Source organism: Salmo salar, chromosome 07, assembly GCF_965601325.2.
Source record: "Salmo salar chromosome 07, fSalSal1, whole genome shotgun sequence".
Classification (NCBI taxonomy): domain Eukaryota; kingdom Metazoa; phylum Chordata; class Actinopteri; order Salmoniformes; family Salmonidae; genus Salmo; species Salmo salar.
In genome coordinates, this window is record NC_138297.1 from 27,517,183 (window position 1) to 27,538,763 (window position 21,581).

A 21,581-nucleotide genomic window follows, 5' to 3' on the forward strand; every position below is an offset into this window, starting at 1 on the left:
ACTGATTGGCTCTAAAAAATGTAAAAACTAAGAAATTCCACAAATTAGCTTTTAACAAGGCACACCTGTAAAGTGAAATGGATTCCAGGTGACTACCTCATGAAGCTGGTTGAGAGAATGCCAAGAGTGTGCAAAGCTGTCATCAAGGCAAATGATGGCTACATTTTTGTCATTCGGCAGATGCTCTTATCCAGAGCAACTTACAGTAGTGAACGCATAGATTTCATGCATTTTTTTTTTGTACTGGCCCCCCTGTGGGAAGTGAACCCACAACCCTGGCGTTGCACACACCATGCTGGCGTTGCAAATACTATGCTCTACCAACTGAGCCACAGGGAAGGCCTACTTTGAAGAATCTCAAATATAAAATATATTTTGATTTGTTTAACACTTTTTTGGTTACTACATGATTCCATATGTGTTATTTCATAGTTCTGCCGTCTTCACTATTCTTCTACAATATAGAAAATAGTTCAAATAAAGAAAAACCCTTAAATGACTAGGTGTGTCCAAAATTTTGACTGGTACTGTATATATTGCACTACTTTCAGTATATAGGGAATAGGGTGCCATTTGGGACACATTCCTATTCTCAGTCCACTCCCCTCATCATATTACATTTACTTGTCTTGTCACGTTCACATTATAAAAAGTTATACATTTAAACACCAAATTTATGCAGTGACTGTAATTAACACTAGGTGGCGGTGACGGTCAAAATACCGTTTACCGACCTCGTAAAGATGGCAGCGCCCTTCACCCCTTTTGTGTTTGGAGGAAAGTAGGAGTTTATCTATTACATTTTGTTATCATAGGTCAGACAACTGCGTGTAGCACAAACATGGACACAGATAGAAATACGAAGGTTTGAACAATCGGATGTTAATATGCTTTCTTCAAACGACAAATTGTCAATTTTGTGATCCTGAGTGTCAGGCTACTGAATGTAAACAATTGCTTATTGACCAGCCCTAAGATTCAATGACTATATTAAAGAGTCAAGACCGCTTATACAAATGAATAACAGGACTGTTTGCAATAGCTAGCTATCAGTCATTTGACTTCATAAATCGTACATGGTAGGCCTACTTTAGCTATCGTCAATAATTGATATGGAACGCAGCATTGGTGGAAAACTAAAGTAGCTTAATTTCACATTTAGAGATATAGCCATACAGACTGTACTGTACTTTGAGGACCTAGTTCACTGCGTACTGTATCTAATCCCTCTGTTCTGTACAGCTGGAGTTTGCAGTGCAGATGACATGTGATATTTGTGCAGAGACAATCCAAGCTGCACTGGAGGGAAAGCCAGGTAGGTGCATTTTTACCTGTCCATTCCACCACTCAAATAATTGATTAGTGTAGTAGGCTACTAACTACACTTATTCTACAGTGTGCACAACTCAATGTGAACTAGGGGCATTGCCCCTAGGCTGCATACCAATAGTAATACAGTAGAACAAATTATGAATGTTGTTATTATTTACTTAGCTATTACTGCTACATCCTAGTGCAGTGCATTGCAATTTAGTTAGCAGTACAGGGGCTGCTCTTGCTTTTGCTCAAATACTTAACACTGGAACGAAACCACAGGGCCCCGCCATGCATTCCAAGATTCATCCACTAAAAGCCATCTAAAGCATAGCCGGTCACATGGCAGCAGTAATCTCTCTTTTCTTTTCCTTCATTCCTCATCTCTGTGTGTTCTCATTGCTTTCCGCTCTCACTGTTTTGGTTCCTCACCCTTTTCTTTCTCTCTTTTTTTTTCTGATCCTCATGCCCTCTTTCTCACCTCTCCTTTATTCCTGAGTACAGGAGTGTGGTCGGTGAGGATAGACTTGGGGAAGGAGGAGGTTCTGGTGGTAGCATCTCTGACATCCCGTGAGGTGCAGGATCTCATAGAGACCACAGGACGCAGGCTGTAGACATACTTTCGGACATGTGAACACGGATGAAATTGTATATTACTTGCATTCATTGCCCGTCAAAAAATACATCCCTTTTTTTGTATACGCAAAAAGACGAACAATTTGTGCGTTTTTTGTTGGACAGCAATCTCCGTTGTCATTCACCCCTCAAAGGATGACTCTCATTGAAAAAGCGTTACCTCTATCCGAAATACTCGGAATACAAAATCCCAATGTGTCCACGGCCTATGGCGGGAGCCATCAGCCTGAGAGTGTATGAATTACTTGGTGAATTCAGAATGCCTGAACACATTAACAGACTAATGTCCAATATTTAAGTTATTAGTATGCCTAAATCACAGGTGTATGGGGCAGCCTATGTGCATCTGTATTTGTATATTCTACTATATGTGTAATGTGTGTCTACTCTTTATGTATGTGTGTGTGTGTGTGTGAGTCTGTACTCTATGCAAATGTTTGTGTGTCTGTGTGTATCAGACTTGGGTGCAGCGGTAGCCATGATCGTTGGTAGTGGTCCTGTTCAGGGGGTGGTGCGGTTCCTGCAGCTGTCTGAGGAGCGCTGTTTGATCGACGGGACCATTGATGGTCTGGAACCTGGTGCCCACGGCCTCCACGTCCACACGCTAGGAGATCTCCCAGGACAGGACTGCCAGAGGTAACGTGTGTGTGTGTGTATGTGTAACAGTGTAGGTTCCGTCCCTCTCTTTGCCCCAACCCGGGCTCGAACCAGGGACCCTTGCACACATCAACAACTGACACCCACGAAGCATTGTTACCCATCGCGCCACAAAAGCCGCGGCCCTTGCAACGCAAGGGGAAACCCTACTTCAAGTCTCAGAGCGAGTGACGTCACTGATTGAAACGCTATTAGCGCGCACCACCGCTAACTAACTAGCCATTTCACATCGGTTACGTGCGTGTGCTTCACACACACACACACACACACACACACACACACACACACACACACACACACACACACACACACACACACACACACACAAATGTTATATTACCACCCAAAATGCATTATTTGAGGATTTTGCAGTTGTTCAAAGGTTTTATTTAGCATAGTATATTATACTGTATACATTGCTTTTGCCCCAATTTTTTACATTCTTCAGAGTTTCCTCAAAGTCAATTAAAGGAACCATTGGCTAGATCTGTCGCTTTATGATTGCATCCCTGCAGCTCATGATATCACAGTTGCACCTGCTTGCCCCAGAGGATCATGGGAGCTGATAACTCATGTTTCTCTCTCTGTGTGTGTTCAAACAGCTGTGGAGAACACTATAACCCCTATGGGAGACAACATGGCTCCTCGCAGGACCCAGACAGGGTACAGTTTCCTTGCCTTCACTCAGAGTAGGCTACACTGTATAGTCCTACTTCATTACCTTGTGAAACTGGGGTACTTTCTGAGATGTTATGCTCCCAGGAAGTAACTTTTTACTGTCTCAAAGAGATGATAGGATTGGTATTGACTGATATTGATTAGACAGATATTGGTAAAAAAAAAAATGTTTTATTGCCTTTCACCTTTTCTAACTGGTCAAATGCTATTCATGGCTGTGATATCCATGTAAATGTGTTTTCTTCCAGCATGTAGGTGATCTGGGGAATATTGTGGCGGACCAGACGGCCAAGCCTCATTCAGACTAGAGGACCCTCAGCAAAAGGTAACACACATGCACACACCTACTCCTTCTGATCTAAAATCTATTTATTTACATGGTACTTACACAGGCAAGTACAGTGTAATTAGAGTGTAGACATTTAGTACATGGTGTTTGAGGCATGCGCAATTTAAAGAATTTACCACTAGACTCACTATGGAGGTAAATTAGTAATCTAGAACGTTAATTCAAGAGTGAGGGCAGGTTTAGCCACAATTAAATACTGAGCACAGCACACTGGTCAGTTGTATCAACAACATTGAATGTGTCCTAATTGGCACCCTATTCCCCATTTAGTGCACTACTTTTGACCAGGGAAAAGGTTGTGCACTAAATGGGGAATACGGTGCAATTTGGGATGCAGGCATTGACAGTGGCCACACTGGCCCCTCCTCTGTCACTTCCTGCAGGTGTGGGACGTGATTGGTCGTTCTCTGGTGGTGGATGCTGGGGAGGATGACCTAGGAAGGGGTGGTCACCCCCTCTCCAAACTGACCGGGAACTCCGGACAGAGGTGAGCTCATGGTAGAGGAGAAATGAGGATAGCGGTTAGGTGGACTAACTGTAAGTCAGAGTTGGAGTTAATGAATTGTATTTGACCATTTAAAAATATAATTCTATAGGTTCTTGGAATTTCTCTTAGTGACAGTATTCTGTGTATATTGCTGTGTGACTCGTGTCATGTTGCCTTCATTGTCTAGACTCTGCAGGTGCTGACCCTGTCAATGTATGTGTATCTATTGCTCTGTGGTCATTGGGTACAGACTGGCCTGTGGGATAATTCGCTCACTCCGCTGGCCTGTTCCAGATGCCAAGCAGAACTATGCGTGTGACGGGGTGACGCTATGGGAGGAGAGGGACCAACCGCTGGCCGGAACGGGCCGCACGCAGCAAGACCATCACAGAGACACCTGCCGCTCACCTGTGATGCCAGACGCCTGGGTCATATTCATTAATGCACAATGTAGCAAAACGTTTTTGCGACAATAACTGAAAATGAGATCTCATTGGACAAGTCCAGGTTAGCCGTTCATGTGTTCTGTTTTTTGCCTAGTGAAAATTACCCTGAATGGTGAACATCACTGGCTGTCGCTGATGATGTCGCACACTGACTGAAACTGAGAGACAGGGAGAGTGGGAGAGAGGTTAAATAGGAGAGTGAGGAGGAGGAGGAGAGATCAAAGAATTGTCTGTTCAGCAGTAATCTTCCTTTTTATTGAGATGCCATATCGAATTCTTCCGAGACCGGAACCTTTCATGACAGACTAAAGAAACACAACAGGAATAGGATGTATGTTCTTATTTCAAGCCAAAACATCCCATGCTGACTATTCTGTTGTAGTTGACTAATTTGAATAGTTTTGTAATATCAATGTGGATGTTGTAGTTCTATGTTTGATTACAATTTTGATACTTATCTCAAGTGCTCTACTGTGTAAATATCAGTACCTCCAAGGGAGATTGTGGTTTACCTCAGAAATGTAGTATGATTTATATCACAATGATTTTATCAAAATATTTGTAACCAGTGTTGTAGAGATTTGTTTTTGTGGTTGCTTTTCTCAGTCAGACTTGTAATAAAAGGCACCAGTTGCCCTTTGGACTGAGTGAAACCTGTATATGAATTGATAAATTACTGACTTTTGCTACGTCGAAACATGTAATAAAGCCATTTTTTAAATAGCCTATCTGTTCAAACGTTATTGTGAAGAATCGGCGTTCTAGTGTGCCAGCCCCGAGCTTCCCCATTGGTGGAAATGCGCGTCATTCTAAAAAAACGGAAGCAGGCGCTACCATTTTGAAACACGACACTGCTTAGGTAAGTAAGATGTCTGTCCATCTCTTTCATTTTATTTCTTTACAAACGATGAAAAATACACCAAACGACGATGCGTACAAATATGAGGTGTTATCAGCGGAGAGCGGAACCATCAACGACACAAAAGAGGGAAAGCGGGTTGTCGTACCATTTAATACATTTTTCGCTCTCGCGGAATGTCCATTCCAGTGCGGAAAAAATGCTCTTATTGTAACGTTTCAATGTTACAATAAGAGCGTTTTGTAATGTCTCCAATCCAACACCATTCACTCGATACAATTTGCGTATTGTTTGTGTAATTGTGTAGATTGGGTTGATGATAAATGGCATCGAAATTGTTTGATCACATTTTCGCCGCGAGGTTTGTTCAGTTTCGGTCACACCAAGCAAAACATGAAATATCACCATCGGGCTACTAGTTTTAAATAAAACGGGTTGCTCAGTCTTAACTGCGACTTTCGAAATCATGTAAACCCGCACCACATTTTTGTAAAATGTCTGTAACATCGTGATCGATCGGGAGATTCCTAATGTTTCTAACAAAACATTTTTTACTTTCTCTTGCTGCGTCATCAGAAAAACAAAATCGTTTCCATACGCGGTGATCCCTCATCTGAACTTTTTAAACTAACGTTACTGTAAATATAGGTGATCTCAGCGGATAGGCTACTATGTACAACGTTAGCATGTTCAGTATTATATACATGTTGTGCTTGGTATGTACAGAGAACAGAAACGTCACTCTGGTGGTGTCAAGTTCCTTATTTTTTGTTGTTGCTCTTCGATCACTTTAATAATGGAACACTAGTCACTTTAATGTTTATGTACTACTTTACTATTTTAATGTTTCTACTGTATTTTAGTCAATGCCACTCCGACATGGCTCTTCCTAATATTTCTTAATTCCATTATTTTACTTTTAGATTTGTGTGAATTGTTAGATACTACTGCAGTGTTGGAGCTAGGAACACAAGCATTTCGCTACACCCGCAATAACATCCTCTAAATATGTGTATGTGACCAATACAATTTGATTTGATCTACAGCTAGCATAGCAACAGGCCCAGGCTAAGCTGTCGACAAACCTATAGGGTAGCTTAGTGCTTCTTGACCTGTAGGAAATGAGGTCAACTTGTTGCTTGCGACTAGAATAGGCAACATAACCACGGTTCTATGGTGTCATCCATAGAATAACATATTATAACTCGATATGGTGTCTTCAATCTGACATTCATACCTTTGTAGTTATTGTGCATGGTGGTCAACTGTCAAATCTCTTCTTGACACATTTCCTTCCCCTCTTCTCCTGTGGTTTCATTCGTTTACTCATCTCTTGCTTTCTCCCTCTGAATGGTTGTAATTTGGTTTCTCCAGCGACCGCCGTGGACAAGTGCAACAAGTTGAAGTTCCGGAAAGTTGTCTTCAGTATGTTCACTTGTCTACTCTCTCCCTCCCTTGTGTGTGTGTGTGTGTGCACGCGCCTGCCTGCATCGGTGTGTCCCCAGCGCCACAATGGACAAGAGCAACACGGTGAAGCTCTTCGTGGGCAACCTGGCTCTGGACACCACCCAGGAGGAGCTGTCGGCCATCTTTGAGTCGTATGGCCAGGTGGTCAGCTGCAGCGTTCTCCGACAGTTCGCCTTCGTACACCTACAGGTAGGTTATAGATATCCCATAGGGAGGACTAAGGCATGTCCCAATTCTCCTTAAGTGTATATTTGGTTGCGTACAGTGTTCTTTATGGCTAACAATGGTCTTAACTCCATCTAGGCAAAGTTTACACCAAACAATCCTATGCTTTTAAATCCATGATGGGGAGGTAACTCCAGAACTGTGTGTTGGTTGTTACTTGGTGTGTACGTAGGCTACACTGAGTCCATATGGTACAACATTAATTTCCTTATTGGATGTTTCTCATATGGTTTTCTAATGTAACATTCAAATCTAAAGATCTAAAAGGATCCCATTATTTAGTTAACATTTTGAAATGTAATCTAATGTAATGTACTCCCCAGGGCGAGGGGGCTGCAGAGCGGGCCATCAGTGAGCTGAACGGCAGGGAGTTCCGGGGGAGGAACCTGGTGGTGGAGGAGTCCCGGGGCAGACCGCTCCACTCCACCAAGGTGTTTGTGGGCAACCTGTCGGGCATGTGCACCACTGAGGATCTCCAGGAGCTCTTCCAGACATTCGGCAAAGTACTGGAGTGCGACAAGGTCAAAGGTGAGTCTCGTCACTTCTCATGGAGGAGTACTCAGAAGGGAGATTGTGCAGTATGACTAAAATGACTAAAATGCAGTACATTATGGTCCACCAGTGCCTGAAGTGGGCCGGATGGTGCTGTCCGGTACGAAGAACTTGCACCTCAAAAGTTCTACTGCTGAAGGAAGTACTGTATCACTTATAGAATATTGGCTGTAATATGTGTACTAGCAACTAAACATAAAGAGTACCGGCACCTATTTCAGTGCACTTCAAGCACTGCGTACCATTGATGGCTAGTTAAGATCCAAGGTGTTCTTAGCTGTTTAGGGCTTCTTCATTATGCAATGTGAATTAGTCAGGTAAGGTCTGTGTATAATTGTATAGAGCAATAAGAAATGTGTGTGTATAGAGCGCTAAGGTGTGTGTGGCATGCCCGGTGTGGTTCTAACTGGTGTCCCTGCGCTCAATGACAGCCAGGCTCTCCTCTTCTGCAGGATACGCCTTTGTGCACATGGAGAATAAGGAGGAGGCTCTACAGGCCATCGAGGCTCTCCACGGCACCTCCTTCAAGGGACGCCCGCTCTCCGTGGAGCTCTCCAAGGTGCTGTAGCACGACGCCCTGACATAGAAATAGAATGGGGAAAGGGATTGATGGGTGGACCGGTGGCCATTTTGAGTGGACCCGTGAGGGTGCGGCCAAATTGCTGTGGTCTGAAGGGTTATTTCCGTTCTAGTGATTGTATTTCTATGTGTACTACAGTACCCATAATGCTCTGCGTTGTATATCTGGTTTTATCTCAGTAAAGACGTTCCTGAAGGTTGTAGAATTATGTACTACGGTACCCATAATGCTCTGTGTTGTATGTCTGGTTGTCTCTTTAGTAAAGATGTCCCTGAAGCTAACATGATTGTGTCTTGTCTATTTATCCTTACAGGTACAGCCCTCTAAGCAAACCCCCACCGGGAAGATCCCTTGTGTGAGCTGTGGGAAGCAGGGCCACTACGCTGGGGAGTGCCCTGTAGGGAAGCCCTCTCTGGAACAGTACCAAAGCCAGGCAGCTGTGTTAGCTGCTGCCGCCGCCGCCGCAGCCGGCCTCCCCCTCCAGGTCCAGCAGAGTGTCCACAACTCAGTTTACAACACCTCGACCTTTGACCCCACGTACGCGGCGCTGACGGGCCACACCACCGGCACGAGGACGGACGGCAACCCCGTCAACCAGGCAGTGTACGGTGCCCTGGCGACGCAGGTCTACGGCGCCAACGTGGCCAATCAGCTCTACGGAGTCCAGGCAGCAAATCAGGCGGCAGCATTGACGCAGGCGGGTGCCACGCAGGTGTACGCCAGGTCCATGAACCCCAGCCACGCCGCCCTCTACAGTCAGCTCAGTCAGATCGCTGCCAGCCCCGCCGCTGCCTACTCCACACCCGTCTACGCGCATGCCATGGCCAACCACCACCACCACCCAGGGGCCGTCTACCTGGCAGCCCCTGGCGTTGAGATGCCTACGGCAGCTGCTGCCATCAACCAGGCCTACGCCTTGGCACCGGCGCTCTATGGGGGCGCCCAGCATGCCTACGGTCACATGGGGATGGGAGCCATGGGCGCCGCCATGAGCGTGTCGGCGGACCCGTCGGTAGCCATTTTTGAGGCAGCGAGGGTGCAGCACTACTTCGCCCAGGGACAGCAGGTTCTGGCCGAGCAGCAGAATGCGGCGGCGGCCCAAGCGGCAAAGTCCGGGGAAAGGGACCGGAGTCCCCTGAGGCGCTCGGCGGGGTCCCTGCTGCCCGACCCTGTCATGAAGCCCTTCATGTACCAGAGAGCGCCCAAGCAACGCCGGCCACTGCTCCCCACCCCCGCTGGGCGAGCTGCAGAGGAGGAAGCGGAAGCTGCGGAGGACACCATGACTAGGTACTAGCACTTTCTCCTTATCAAATCCTCTTTGACCCTCATTCACAATTTAGTTGACTTTACGCTCTATGGGGCGTATCCAGATTTCCACTCAAATTGTAGTTTTCCTTTGACATCAGTGCAGGACTGAGTGAAATTTGACTTCAGTAGAGATTTTGTATTCTCCCCAATGGTTGTAGGAATGTTTAATCCTCTCTGATCCTCCCCAATGCATTGCACCCTACACCATAAACACTACTTTCTCACTACATTACCCTCTCACTACAAACCTTCGTCTGTTTTCAGGCTTCAGGAGTGGTAGTGGACATGCAGAACTAGGCAAATGTTTGGACACACTTCGTCATTCAAGGGTTTTTCTTTAGTATTTTCAACATTGTAGAATAACAGTGAAGACCTCAACTATGAAATAACACATATGGAATCAGGTAGTAACCAAAAAAGTGTGAAACAAATCAAAATATATTTTATATTTGCGATTATTCAAAGTAGCCACCATTTGCCTTGATGGCAGCTTTGTACACTCTTGGCATTCTCTCAACCAGCTTCATAGGGAATGCTTTTCCAACAGTCTTGAAGGAGTTCCCACATATCCTGAGCACTTGTTGGCTGCTTTTCCTTCACTCTGCGGTCTAAACCATCTCAATTGAGTTGAGGTCGGGTGATTGTGGAGGCCAGGTCATCTGATGCAGCACTCCATCACTCTCCTTCTTGGTCAAATAGCCCTTACACAGCCTGGAGGTGTGTTTTAGGTCATTGTCCTGTTGAAAAACAAATGATAGTCCTACGAAGCTCAAACCAGATGGGATGGCGTATCGCTGCAGAATGCTGTGGTAGCCATGCTGGTTAAGTGTGCCTTGAATTCTAAATAAATCACAGACAGCACCATCCCACCTCCTCCTCCATGCTTCACGGTGGAAGCACACATGCTGAAATCATCCGTTTACCTACTCTGCGTCTCACAAAGATATACGGCGGTTGGAACCAAAAATCTCAAATTTGGACTCATTAGACCAAAGGACAGATTTCCACCGGTCTATTGTCCATTGCTCGTGTTTCTTGGCCCAAGCAAGTCTCTTCTTCTTGTTGGTGTCCTTTTAGTAGTGGTTTCTTTGCAACAATTCGACCATGAAAGGCCTGATTCACACAGTCTCCTCTGAACAGTTGATGTTGAGATGTCTGTTACTTGAACTCTGAAGCATTTTATATGGGCTGCAATTTCTGAGGCTGGTAACTCTAATGAACTTATCCTCTGCAGAGGAAACTCTGGGTCTTCCTTTCCTGTGGCGGTCGTCATGAGAGTCAGTTTCATCAAAGCGCTTGATGTTTTTTGCGACTGCGCTTGAAGAAACTTTAAAAGTTCTTGACATTTTCTGTATTGACTGACCATCATGTCTTAAAGTAGTGATGGACTGTCTTTTCTCTTTGCTTATTTGAGCTGTTCTTGGCATAATATGGCTATCTTCTGTATACCACCCCTACCATGTCACAACAACTGATTGGCTCAAACACATTAAGAAGGAAAGAAAGGCACACCTGTTGGTTAGAATGCATTCCAGGTGACATCCTCATGAAGCTGGTTGGGAGAATACCAAGAGTGTCCAAGCTGTCATCAAGGCAAAGGGTGGCTACTTTGAAGAATCTCAAATATAAAATATATTTTATTTGTTTAACACTTCTTTGGTTACTACATGATTCCATGTGTGTTATTTCATAGTTTTGATGTCTACAATGTAGAAATTAGTCAAAAATAAAGAAAAACCCTGAAATGAGTATGTGTCCAAACTTTTGACTGGTCCTGTACGTACTGTACCAGAATTGCTCAATACATTAGCCTTCATTGCAATCAAAGACTCGCTTTACCCCTTGTGCATTTTCTGAAAGCCTGTTCTTTTTGTGTGAAAATACTACTATTCCCTGCTAGTAGATGATCTGAAACGCTCTCTGTCTCCCTCCCTCCCTCCGTGTGTATCTTAGAGACCAGTGTCAACAGTACGCTGAGTACTACCAACAACAGCACCAACAGTACCAGCAGCTCCAGCAGTTACAGTAATTAGGCGCATCCTAATTTCCATTTTTATGTCAAATTTTCACTTAGTCTCACATTTACATCAATGCGTGGCTCAGTGAAATTTGACTTCAGTGGAAGTTAGGGTTCGCCCCAATGGTTTTAGGAGCACTTAACTCATCTCTCTCCTTATTGAATCCTCTCTGACATTTCCCAGTGTACTGCACACTCTCCTTTTCCACTACATGACCCCTCTGATGTTCAGACTTCAGGAGTGGTAGTGGACATGCACTTAGCCAAATTGCTCAATACGTTATCCTTCATTGCCATCAGAGGCTTGTTTTAATTTAACCAACCCCTTGCACATTCTCTGAAAACCTGTTCCCTACTGGTACATGATCTAAAATCTGTCCCCCCTCCCTCCCTTCGTGTGTATCTTAGAGAGCAGTACCAACAGTATGCTGAGTACTACCAACAACAGCACCAACAGTACCAGCAGCTCCAGCAGTTACAGTACGCTACCTACCCTACCTACCGCCCCCCGAAAAGACTCTGTACCCCCACTTGAAACCTTGTGTGTAAAAGACGAATATACGATTCCTAGTAGATAATCCAAAACCCTCTTGTCTGTCTCCCTCCCCCCCTCTCCTTTCCTCTTTGTCCCTCTCCCGCTCCTTACTTCTCTCCCTCTTTACTCCTTTTTCTCCTTCCCTCTCTGTCCCTTTCTCCCCTCTACCCCCCCCACTCCATTCCCCGTCCTCCTCCCTCTCTCCACCTTTCTCTCTCTTCTCCCCCAGGTACTATGCAGAGTATTACCAGCAGTACCAACAGTACCAGCAACTCCAACAGTACCAGCAACTACAACAGCTCCAGTACGCCTACCCGCCTCCCAGCCACCACGCCATCCCTGCCCACGCCATTGCGGGCCACGCCCACCACCACGGCCAGCCCGGTCACGTCACGGCGCTGGACGCCGCCCTCAGGCCAGTGGTGCCCGCCTCCGCTATGGTGGCAGTGCCCAGAGTGTATGAGTCGCCGCTGCCGCCGCCACCGAACCGCAAGGAGGCCGTCCTCCGCCGAGCCCCCGAACTCTCCCTTCACACGCCTGAGCCCCCCTTCCGATAGTCCATACCTCCTCTGCCCCCCCGCACCCCACCGCACACAACCCGTATACCACCCTCGTACCCTCCCTTTCTCTCAGCGGCTGTGTGTATCTGTGTGTGGGGGTATATATATCTGTGTGTGTCTCTGGATGTGTATCTGTGTGAGAATTAGTGTTTTGTGTGTGGAGTTGGTTTGGTATTAGTTTTTACTGTAGTCAATGGATAAACACCCAAGCATCTAAACCCCAACTGTGGTCCTGATACCACACACACAGTGCAGTGAAAGAGGGGGGAAAGTTGCTCTTATCCGCCACATACCGTTGGCTTTTTTTGTTAGGGATTTCTATTGCTTTTTAAAGTGTAAGAAATAGACTGAGAACCGTCATACATTTTCATTGCCTTCAAGAGTGATTTACAGTGTAAAGGCCAAAATATGATTGGTTCTCGAGGATTCAATGAATTAGCTAATCTCTCCACTAGTTCAACAGAAATATTTCTAGCTTTTATTTGAACTATATGAATGTATTGAAACTGCACTGTGGTTTGTTGTGAAGGTCCAGGGTTGGAGGGGTCTGTGTGTTGCATGCGTCGGGACTGTGGTGTGAGAGAGAGAGAGATGTTGGCTTTCTGTTTCAATGTAATTCACACTGTCCGGTTCCCTCACTAGCGCAGTCCTGGGGGACTCGAGGGCGCAGACCACAGCCACACTATTATTTAAGAACTACTCTACCTACCCAGCCTCACCCCCCCCCCCCACCCCACCCCGCTGCAACCAGAACACTGAAAGACACTGCTGCATTTCTGCCCTCTTTTACTCTATCTAGGTCTTAGCCTGGTTAAACCAGATTCAATGCTGTGCTCGCCACTGAAACAATGGAGGATTCAACATTGTCAGGTTTCACCAGGCTATCTATACCTAACTCTGACAATGAGATAGGATTGAGATTAGCTGGTTAGAATATGAATTGTCTGCCTTCTATCCATCCAGTTATATCAATTGGTGTCAGTTGCAGGGTTGGGATCCATTCCATTTGAATTCAAGTCAGTTTATTTCCTGAAATGGAATGGACCCCAACCCTGGTCAGGAGTTTGGAGAATGCCCCATTTTAGTGTCTTGCTGCATCAGTGTATTTTGAGGCCTTTTGAAGTATGTTTTAGTTTTTCTGTAAGTGGTTGTGGGGTCAACGAGTACATTCTAACCCCTCAGATCATGTATGTATGAGCTGTTTGATGGATTTATAAGCAAGTCGACTTTTTAGACTTTTTAGCTAGAGAACCATGAGTTTCGATGAGCTTAACGTTGTGCCTAAGCGTTGCGTGAAGTGCATTTAGTGGAGGGAATAGCTCCTTTTTTTGAAGTGCTTTTTTTCTAATGGCAGTCTTCTTCTTTTTTAAAAAAAATCTGAGGTGGAGGGTAAAGGGTTTAAGATAATGTGACGTGATCTTTTTTTTTTTAGCGGTGCGGTGACGTTCGCACCGACGGTATGACGACAGATGGAGCAGTATCTTTCAGTCGCCCGCCCCCGACGTGTCCTTGCACCCCGTTGTAAGACGACGCACTACCCCCGTTCCCCCGCTGTCCTTTCTCCTTGTGGTTGTAGTGATATAGCTTTTTATATTGCATATTCTCTCTCCGTCTCTCATATATACACACACACACGGTTGCATCTCCTGTGAAATCTCGATGGTCACAAAAAAAGTATTTTTATTCTTATTGCTTGCCTTGTGTCTGACCATATTTTTTATTTTGCCTTTTTCAAATAAACAATTAAACCGGCATGCTTTTTAATATGTACACTATACATGCCCACCATTTTTAAAATAAAGAATGTTTCTGACTACTGCGGTGGGGGGGAGAACCTGAGCGTTTCAGATGTACTTCTCCTTGTTTTTTTTGTATTTTTCACTCCTTCCTGTTTCTCCTTGTTGTAATGACCAGACCCATGTGACTGGGCACCAGGGTGGCAGAGAAAATGAGGAGTAGCGTCAGTGTGGGCTCCCCCCTAGTCTGCCTCGGTGGATGGGGTAAGTCTAGTCTGGGGTCGGCCTCTCTTTCCAGCCTCACTCGAACTCTGTAGGACTACAGCACAGACAGGCTCAGGGTGTGTCCCAATAATATCTATTTTCTTCTCACTTGTGCACTTCACTCATTTTTTATTTCCCTTCACTAATTTGAGAGGAAATGACTGGTATAATAAATATAATGGTAACACCCTCTAGCCCATGCCTCTACTAATCCAATGCGATATAGATGTGTGAGAAGTAGTGAACGACTGTACACATCAGGAAGAAAGAGATAATTGGGACATAACCCCTCACTGGTATCCCAACAAGGCTTCTAATGTTACCATGCTCTCATGTCTGAAAACCATTTCCATGACCTCTGATCTTTTTGATTTCCACTTTGTGCCAAGCTGGTGTCGATTTCATAACATTTTAATTGCAGATTCAATGTTGAGCCGAGTGGCGCGCATTACTCGTTTGCAGATGATTCCTTGTTTACCAATGGCGGACACACACAGCATCTGAGAGCTGGGGAGAGGCACGCCGATAGAATGGCTCCATCTGTGGCATTTTGATCTGTAGGGCTTCCTCCTACCCAACCACAACACCCAACAACGTGTCTGTCTCCAGTGACTACTGTTTTAGACGTGCATGCATCACTGTGCTCTATATCCAAAGCCCTGTACATACTGACTGACTATGTCAACTGAAATAGGTCCCCGGCCGTCCAGACACAGCCAAGCGTGTGAGGTGAGAGGGGGAAGACAATAAACGTCGCGCAGGCAAAGGGGAAGTGGGAACTCAATCTACTCCACCAAGGTAATGAAACAAAGCACCGTTCCCGTCCCCCTCTGACTGTGCTTTGACCAAACTCCCACCGCCATCACCACCACCCCTCCGTAGCTCCCCACTCACCTGCGTTGACATTGCCAAAGCTGGAGGGCTTCTCTTGGGGGTGGGGGGGGTCACTGCTGCTGCGATGTCTCCTACCAGACTTCCAGTGAATTTTCCCGTCTCTCGCCATGCAGCACCTACAGTGGACTGTTCCGTCAGTCTCTCTCTGTCGTGCTGATGTGTGTGTGTGTTAGAGCGAGAGATTGTGTGCTTGTGCTTTACTTTTTGTGTGTGACTACATGTTTAATAGAGTGAGCCAGTGTGTGATGTCTTTGATGTGTTGAGGCTTGGCACATATGGATCTCCTGCTCCCGCTAGTGACTCCTACACCGCCGTATTCGCCACCCCTCCTCCCAACCCATCCCCCTCTGTGCCTGTCCGCCGTACACAATGCTTGCCGCCTCCACCGCTGCCATCTTGGATCTAGGCTGTGTTCTGTGGCTCTGGCTGCGGATCAGCTGCCCCCAACTGGCCACACCCACCCCTGGCTATGGCTGTAGCTATAGAGACCTAGTGAATGACAATGGACACAGTGTATGGTGGCCTAGTGGGGTCGCTTGGCTGGTAAGAGTATTACCCGCGACGGTAGAGAAAGCGAGACACCCCACTCCCTATTTTTATTTTCTGATCGGGGCAGGCCCACTCTGGTCTACTGATTGCCCCTGCGGAGGGGGTGACCCAGGCCGAGAAATCTCACTGGCTCATTTTTTTTCTGGTTGGTCGGGGCAAGCGAGATGGGGACAATAAATAGACTAAAGCCAGATGTTCCCTTTCTCACATGCCAGACATTGGCCGCCTTCCTCTGCCCAGGCATTGCTGATGCATACCTTATCCTACAACGCCTGGATAGGTAATGTGATTAGCTGATACTTGAATTATGTTATAGCAGTCAGTCGATGACGTGGCACGTAAACATTGGTTGATGCATGCAAGGGAATGCAACCTATATGGAGGAACTGAGCTCGCGCGGGAAAAGCATGCTCACGCGAGAGATGAAAAATCACACTCAAACAGGAACCCTTGACCATTATTGTAAAATGGTTAACGGCCAGAGTAAACTCTTATTTATCCACCATCTTTGGTATTCATAAAACAGACTTTGTAGGGAGAGTTTTTGCTTTGCAAGAACTGTGATGCTGGGTTTGCCATGACTATGGGGGTTAATCACTGTTCACTACCAACACCACCAGCTCCTTCCAGTTTAATCAATCAATTCAAGACTAATAAAGCCAATAAATTTACCTCCCTCTGAAGAATAACATTCATGTTTTTTTTTTTAACACAGCTCCCTATGGCCCTATCCAAAATGTCCTATAAGACAGACGAGCCCAGTAAGGGTTAACTACCTGCAGATTCACTGCAATCTCAGGACTCCTATAGGATTTCTTTGGTACGGGGACTATTTCTCTTCACTTCAACCGGCTGTACTTGTTTGTTGTTCTGTATATATGTGTGTGTGTATCTGTTAAGAATCTCCCTCTGTTAGGATGGCTGAACACACACACACTTGTCCGACATGTTCACTGAGCAGCTGAGAGGTGCGTTGCTGGCGGCGGGCAGAGACTTGACAGGGAGAGGGCGTGGTCTTCCTGTCTCTGTCTGCTTTACCACTGAAAAGGATGAAGGATGGATGGATGGGAGGAAGCTGCGTTGGTAATGTAGGGATCTCCAGCTCTGATCCCTGCCTGTTCCCTTAAACCCATTCTGTCCTGATCTTAGAGGAGAAAAGTAATCTAGATGTTTTCAAAATGGTGGCTCGTGGAAAGAGGGGGTGGGTTAAGAGAGTTTCGCCAGTAACCGGAAGGTCTGTGGTTCAAAACCCCCAAGCTGACTAGGTGAAAAATGTGTCTATGCCCTTGAGCAAGGCACTTAACTCTAATTGCTCCTGTAAGTCGCTCTGAATAGGATTGACTAAAATGTTAAAAGGTTCACCAGTACTCGCTTCTCTGAGCATTCAAACTACAGTATTGCTTCTGCACAAAATGGACTAACTAAAATAACTAATCAGGATGTGGGGATTTCCCCCCCACATAGTCCCCTTTTCCTCTCAGACATGGACGTGTGGAGTCTGACTCTAGTGCTTGAGCAAATGCAGTCAGCCTTGTATTGCTGAATTCCCCCTGGCCTGCTCCCTATTAGCTCACACTGACTGGCAACCATATGGCTGCAGCGTTTAATCACTGCTCCTGTCCTGCTCTACCTCGCGCTGCACAACACAGGACAGGGAAGCCAGAAATGCTGCCTTACCAATAGAATCTCAATTCCGAATTTCGCCCCTCTTTCCTGAAATGTGCGCTTGTCCACTCCCCTTCAAGGAAGGGGGGGGGGGGGGAAGCATTGGATTGTTCTAGACAAGAGTATACCGTATATCTAATACCAATCTCTATATTTTACATCTTCAAGGAGTGAACGAGTGCACACTTCAAGGAGAGCGGGGAGAATTGGAATTGGGCCACAGTTTTGCCCCCATGGTAGTCGCCAGTCCACTGTCAGTCACACTTAACATTGCTGCCCAAATAATACCTAGTCACATCAAATATTATATTCTCACATGCAAGAACTTGTAACTACGCTGTAACTAAGTTGACTTAATTAAGAATCTGGGGCAAGTCAAGTGTAGTTACAGTGTAATGGTGTGCGATTTCATCTGGTTAAAGAAGATACTATTTATAGTCCTACTACGATATAAAGGCAACCTAATGTAAACTGTTACCTCAATTGTTATCTAATAGCTATGTTCTTATAGTCTGAGTGATCTAGTTTCTCTTGTTATTGGAGGAGACATTTTTGTATGCCAAACTGGATTGTTAAGGTGATGTTTTTGCAAATATCAATGTTGAGTAATTTGGTACTTCAAGTGCATTTACAGGAAAAAACAAGTGCAAAGAATCAGCATGCTTGAAGGAGATGACGGGGGACATTTTAATGGTGCAAAATTGTTCAAAGATGCAAGAAAATATTGTAAAACTCATAATCCAGCAGTGTTATACATTTCTTCAACAATGTGCATTATAAAAGCGATTTATTTAACTAGAGTTTAGTACAAGGAGCAATGCATGAATAGTGTCCTTTTTATAACACACAATGCTTGAGAAGTCTAATTTCATCACAATGCCAGATTGAGTTTTACTGTGTTTTTGCACAGCTTTAAACTACTTCGCACCATGAAAATGTAGCCTTAAATGTTTAATGACAATGAATAACCAAATTTCATAGAATTATGTATACTCCTTGCATTGCTTATGTCTTGAGGCACTGTACCGTCTGCATGGTTGTACCAAATAAATGAACAATTTTAAAATAAACTTTTTCATTTTCTCTTTAAACATAAATAGGCTAATTTTAAAAGCTTATAGCAAAAATATGGTAATAAAGCAGTGCTATACACCTTTTTATGTTATTTTTTTGTGATATTTTTGATGTAATACTGTAGGCCTAGATCACTTTGTTTGACAGTATTATGCTGTTTAGCCTACTGACATTTTACAGCTGAGCTGTCACTGGTGTATCAGCCAAATATTGAGAAGTCAACTGCCGTCAGCTGTTCTTTGATTTCTACCTCCGAGTCACAGCACTTTATATAGGCCTTGTCATGTCAATGTGCCATCTGGATATGTGACCTTCACAATACTAGAGGCTAGGCTAGCCTTTTTCAAACCTCACCTCAGGGAACCCCAGAGATGTTTCATAATTTAGTTGTAGCCCTGAACTAACACACTTGACTCAAATGGTCTAGGGCTTGATGATTAGTTGACACTTTAAATCAGGTGTGCTAGATCTGGAATAGTTCAAATGCATGGAAAAGCTGGGGTTCCAAGAGGAGAGGTTTGAGAAAGGATGGGAGAAAGCCTATCCCTGTGAGTTTCCAGGATTCGTACTGTCATCTTCCCGACAATTATCCTAAAATGTGCTGTGTCAGTATAATCCTTAATGACACATGCATCTTGGAATAAGATGTCGTTGTAAGGACATTCAAGTTATCCGAGGTCTGTATTGTTTATCATTGTAGCCAGTGTGAGGGGTATAGCGGTATACAGACTACAGCCTGAGAATAGAGGCGCACCAGAGGCAACAGGTGCGGTCCACAAGCTGTAGTTTACAATCTTCTTCAGTAAGGGGTGTGATTGACTTCTCCATCCTCCTCTCTCAAGCCTCCCTGCCCCGGGATAGGTCAACTCTCCAACCACAACCCCACCCATCGCACCTTTTTAGGGTCAGACCCTGACACCCGCCCGCCCGGGTTCTCATACTTATTGGGGTGCGGTCACGTGTGCTACTTTTGACCAGGAAAGTAGCACCGACCAAGCAGAGTTTCTGGTAGTGGGAGCTGCACCTCTGCCGCAGTCTGTACTCTGTCGCCGCGTCTCTTGTTTCTGCTGACCAGCACACCTGACAGACAGTGAAACCTCAAGCCCAAGGAGGGTTTCATCTGGTATCTACAAGGCTTAGAGTGCGCAAAAACCTAGTTTCTGTTCTATATAATCAGAGGGGGTACTAGAAACCCTAGACGGCATTATGATGGCTGTCGAAACCCAAGCGCAATATAACACCTCGTATATGATGAGCGAGGAGCATCAGTATATGTCTCCGGAGGATGAGTGGGACAGGGACCTACTGCTGGACCCCGCCTGGGAGAAACAGCAGAGAAAGGTACGTTCGGTGCCGGGCTGTGAGTAAGTCAACGGTTAAATGTTGGCTAGAGCGGCTCGTTGTGCACCACGGGCATTTGTGCGTCTGGCTTGAGTCCAGACATCCCGTTGTGTATGTTTTATGAGTGCCCAGAATCAAATGGTTGACAGTTACAAAAATCCCTGTAAAACGTATTAAAGTTGTCAAGTGAAACAGGGGGAGATAAGGAGTTGGCGCACGCACCTGCTCCTTTTCAGTTCTGGAAGCTATGAGCAGAGCGGTTAGATATTTCAGACGCGTAACGTTCTCAGGGTTATCTTTCACTTACCCCCAACAGGCACACGAAGACAGTCTCAAAATAAATATATATACCCCTCACACATTTAAACTAAGCGATAGAACAAATAGGGACTTTCAAGAAGTCACCATGCGCAATAGGCAGGCCCAACTCAAACCATTTGCAGAATCTCTAAACCAGCGTTTCCCAAACTCGGTCATGGAGACCCCAAGGGTTGCGCGTTTTGTTTTTTGCCCTAGCACTACACAGCTGATATTTTTAATAATCAAAGCTTGATGATGATGATGCAGCCCTTAGGGTCCCCAGGACCAAGATAGGGAAACGCTGCTCTAAACTATGCTTAGACCTACCAGTCAAAAGTTAGGCCCACACAATAAAAGTAGGCCTAAATACCTGTAGAGAAATATGTTGATATATTAAAAGTTGAGTGCTTTTAAAACTCTCGCTCAAAACTACTCCAAGTTGTCTCTCTGAGTTCGTTTTTTTATTTTGGGAGTGCCGCTTATTTTTCTGTGCTTGAGGTGGCAACATTTTAGTGTCTGGAAGTGTCATGTAGCCTGGATGAGAGCGTCTGCTAAATGAATAAAATGTCAAATAGGCCTAGAGAGTCGCGAGGGGACTTGGGCCCGCCCGTTGTCTTGGCGATCAGCCGGCCTCGTTGTGCTCGCGGACATGGATGACAGGTGCATTTAATGAGCCAGAGCTGTCAAACCTAAAAGTCAATGGGCTGATGTGACAGTTATGATGTATGCCTCGCCTGCCTGTGCTCTATGGCCTGGCCTAAACTTGGAATGGGACAACCATACCTCAATAGTGAATTCATTGAGCATAATGACTAAACCGCTAATAAATACACGTTCGTCACCTCAGCTGTCATAGGCATTCATTTCTGATATGTATATTCTATTACCATTGATTTATCAGAAGACATTTTCTGCTTCTGACAAGATTTTGTAGAATGTTCATGTACACCTTTAAAAGAGTGGTCTGAAGTTGGGGGATTGTAGTCCTTGCATACAGGTCTGACTCTCTGTCTGAAAATATCTTTGGCCTATTTATATTTATACATAACTAGCCTACTTGGGTTGATTGGCATCTTGGGAGAAGGTGG

The 21,581-nt window shown here is 45.2% G+C and overlaps 2 protein-coding genes and 1 pseudogene across 7 annotated transcripts in view; all 3 read left to right on the plus strand.

Annotated features, from left to right (window-relative positions):
• The first annotated feature begins 733 nt into the window (after window positions 1-733).
• On the plus strand, window positions 734-5,293 carry LOC106608892 (copper chaperone for superoxide dismutase; annotated as a pseudogene).
• Window positions 5,294-5,335: 42 nt separating this feature from the next.
• On the plus strand, window positions 5,336-14,486 carry LOC106608894 (RNA-binding protein 14). 6 transcript variants are annotated; one of them, XM_014207090.3, is made up of 8 exons: window positions 5,336-5,426; window positions 6,932-7,082; window positions 7,442-7,646; window positions 8,102-8,229; window positions 8,564-9,537; window positions 11,512-11,583; window positions 11,984-12,055; window positions 12,340-14,486. In XM_014207090.3, exons 2-8 carry the CDS (start codon window positions 6,939-6,941, stop codon window positions 12,665-12,667), a joined length of 1,923 nt encoding a protein of 640 aa, XP_014062565.1. In that variant the 5' UTR covers window positions 5,336-5,426; window positions 6,932-6,938; the 3' UTR covers window positions 12,668-14,486. The 6 variants fall into 6 exon arrangements, with proteins under 6 accessions (XP_014062565.1, XP_014062566.1, XP_014062567.1 ...); XM_014207091.3 differs by having other exon boundaries at window positions 8,123-8,229; XM_014207092.3 differs by lacking the exon at window positions 11,512-11,583.
• A 5,323-nt stretch (window positions 14,487-19,809) lies between these two features.
• LOC106608893 (alpha-actinin-3) overlaps window positions 19,810-21,581 on the plus strand; it is a 38,140-nt gene continuing 36,368 nt past the window's right edge. Inside the window, exon 1 of the mRNA XM_014207088.3 lies at window positions 19,810-20,193. Within this exon, the coding sequence (XP_014062563.1) occupies window positions 20,059-20,193 (135 nt within the window). The 5' untranslated portion in view covers window positions 19,810-20,058. The remainder of the gene's footprint in view (window positions 20,194-21,581) is intronic.

Excerpts from the sequence above, each read along its gene's own strand:
- LOC106608894 (XM_014207090.3), top strand. The coding sequence starts at position 6,939 with ATGGACAAGAGCAACACGGTGAAGCTCTTCGTGGGCAACCTGGCTCTG. Across the intron at positions 7,647-8,101 it reads GGAGTGCGACAAGGTCAAAG|CCAGGCTCTCCTCTTCTGCA; the intron begins GTGAGTCTCGTC and ends GCTCAATGACAG. Across the intron at positions 11,584-11,983 it reads CAGCAGCTCCAGCAGTTACA|AGAGCAGTACCAACAGTATG; the intron begins GTAATTAGGCGC and ends TGTGTATCTTAG.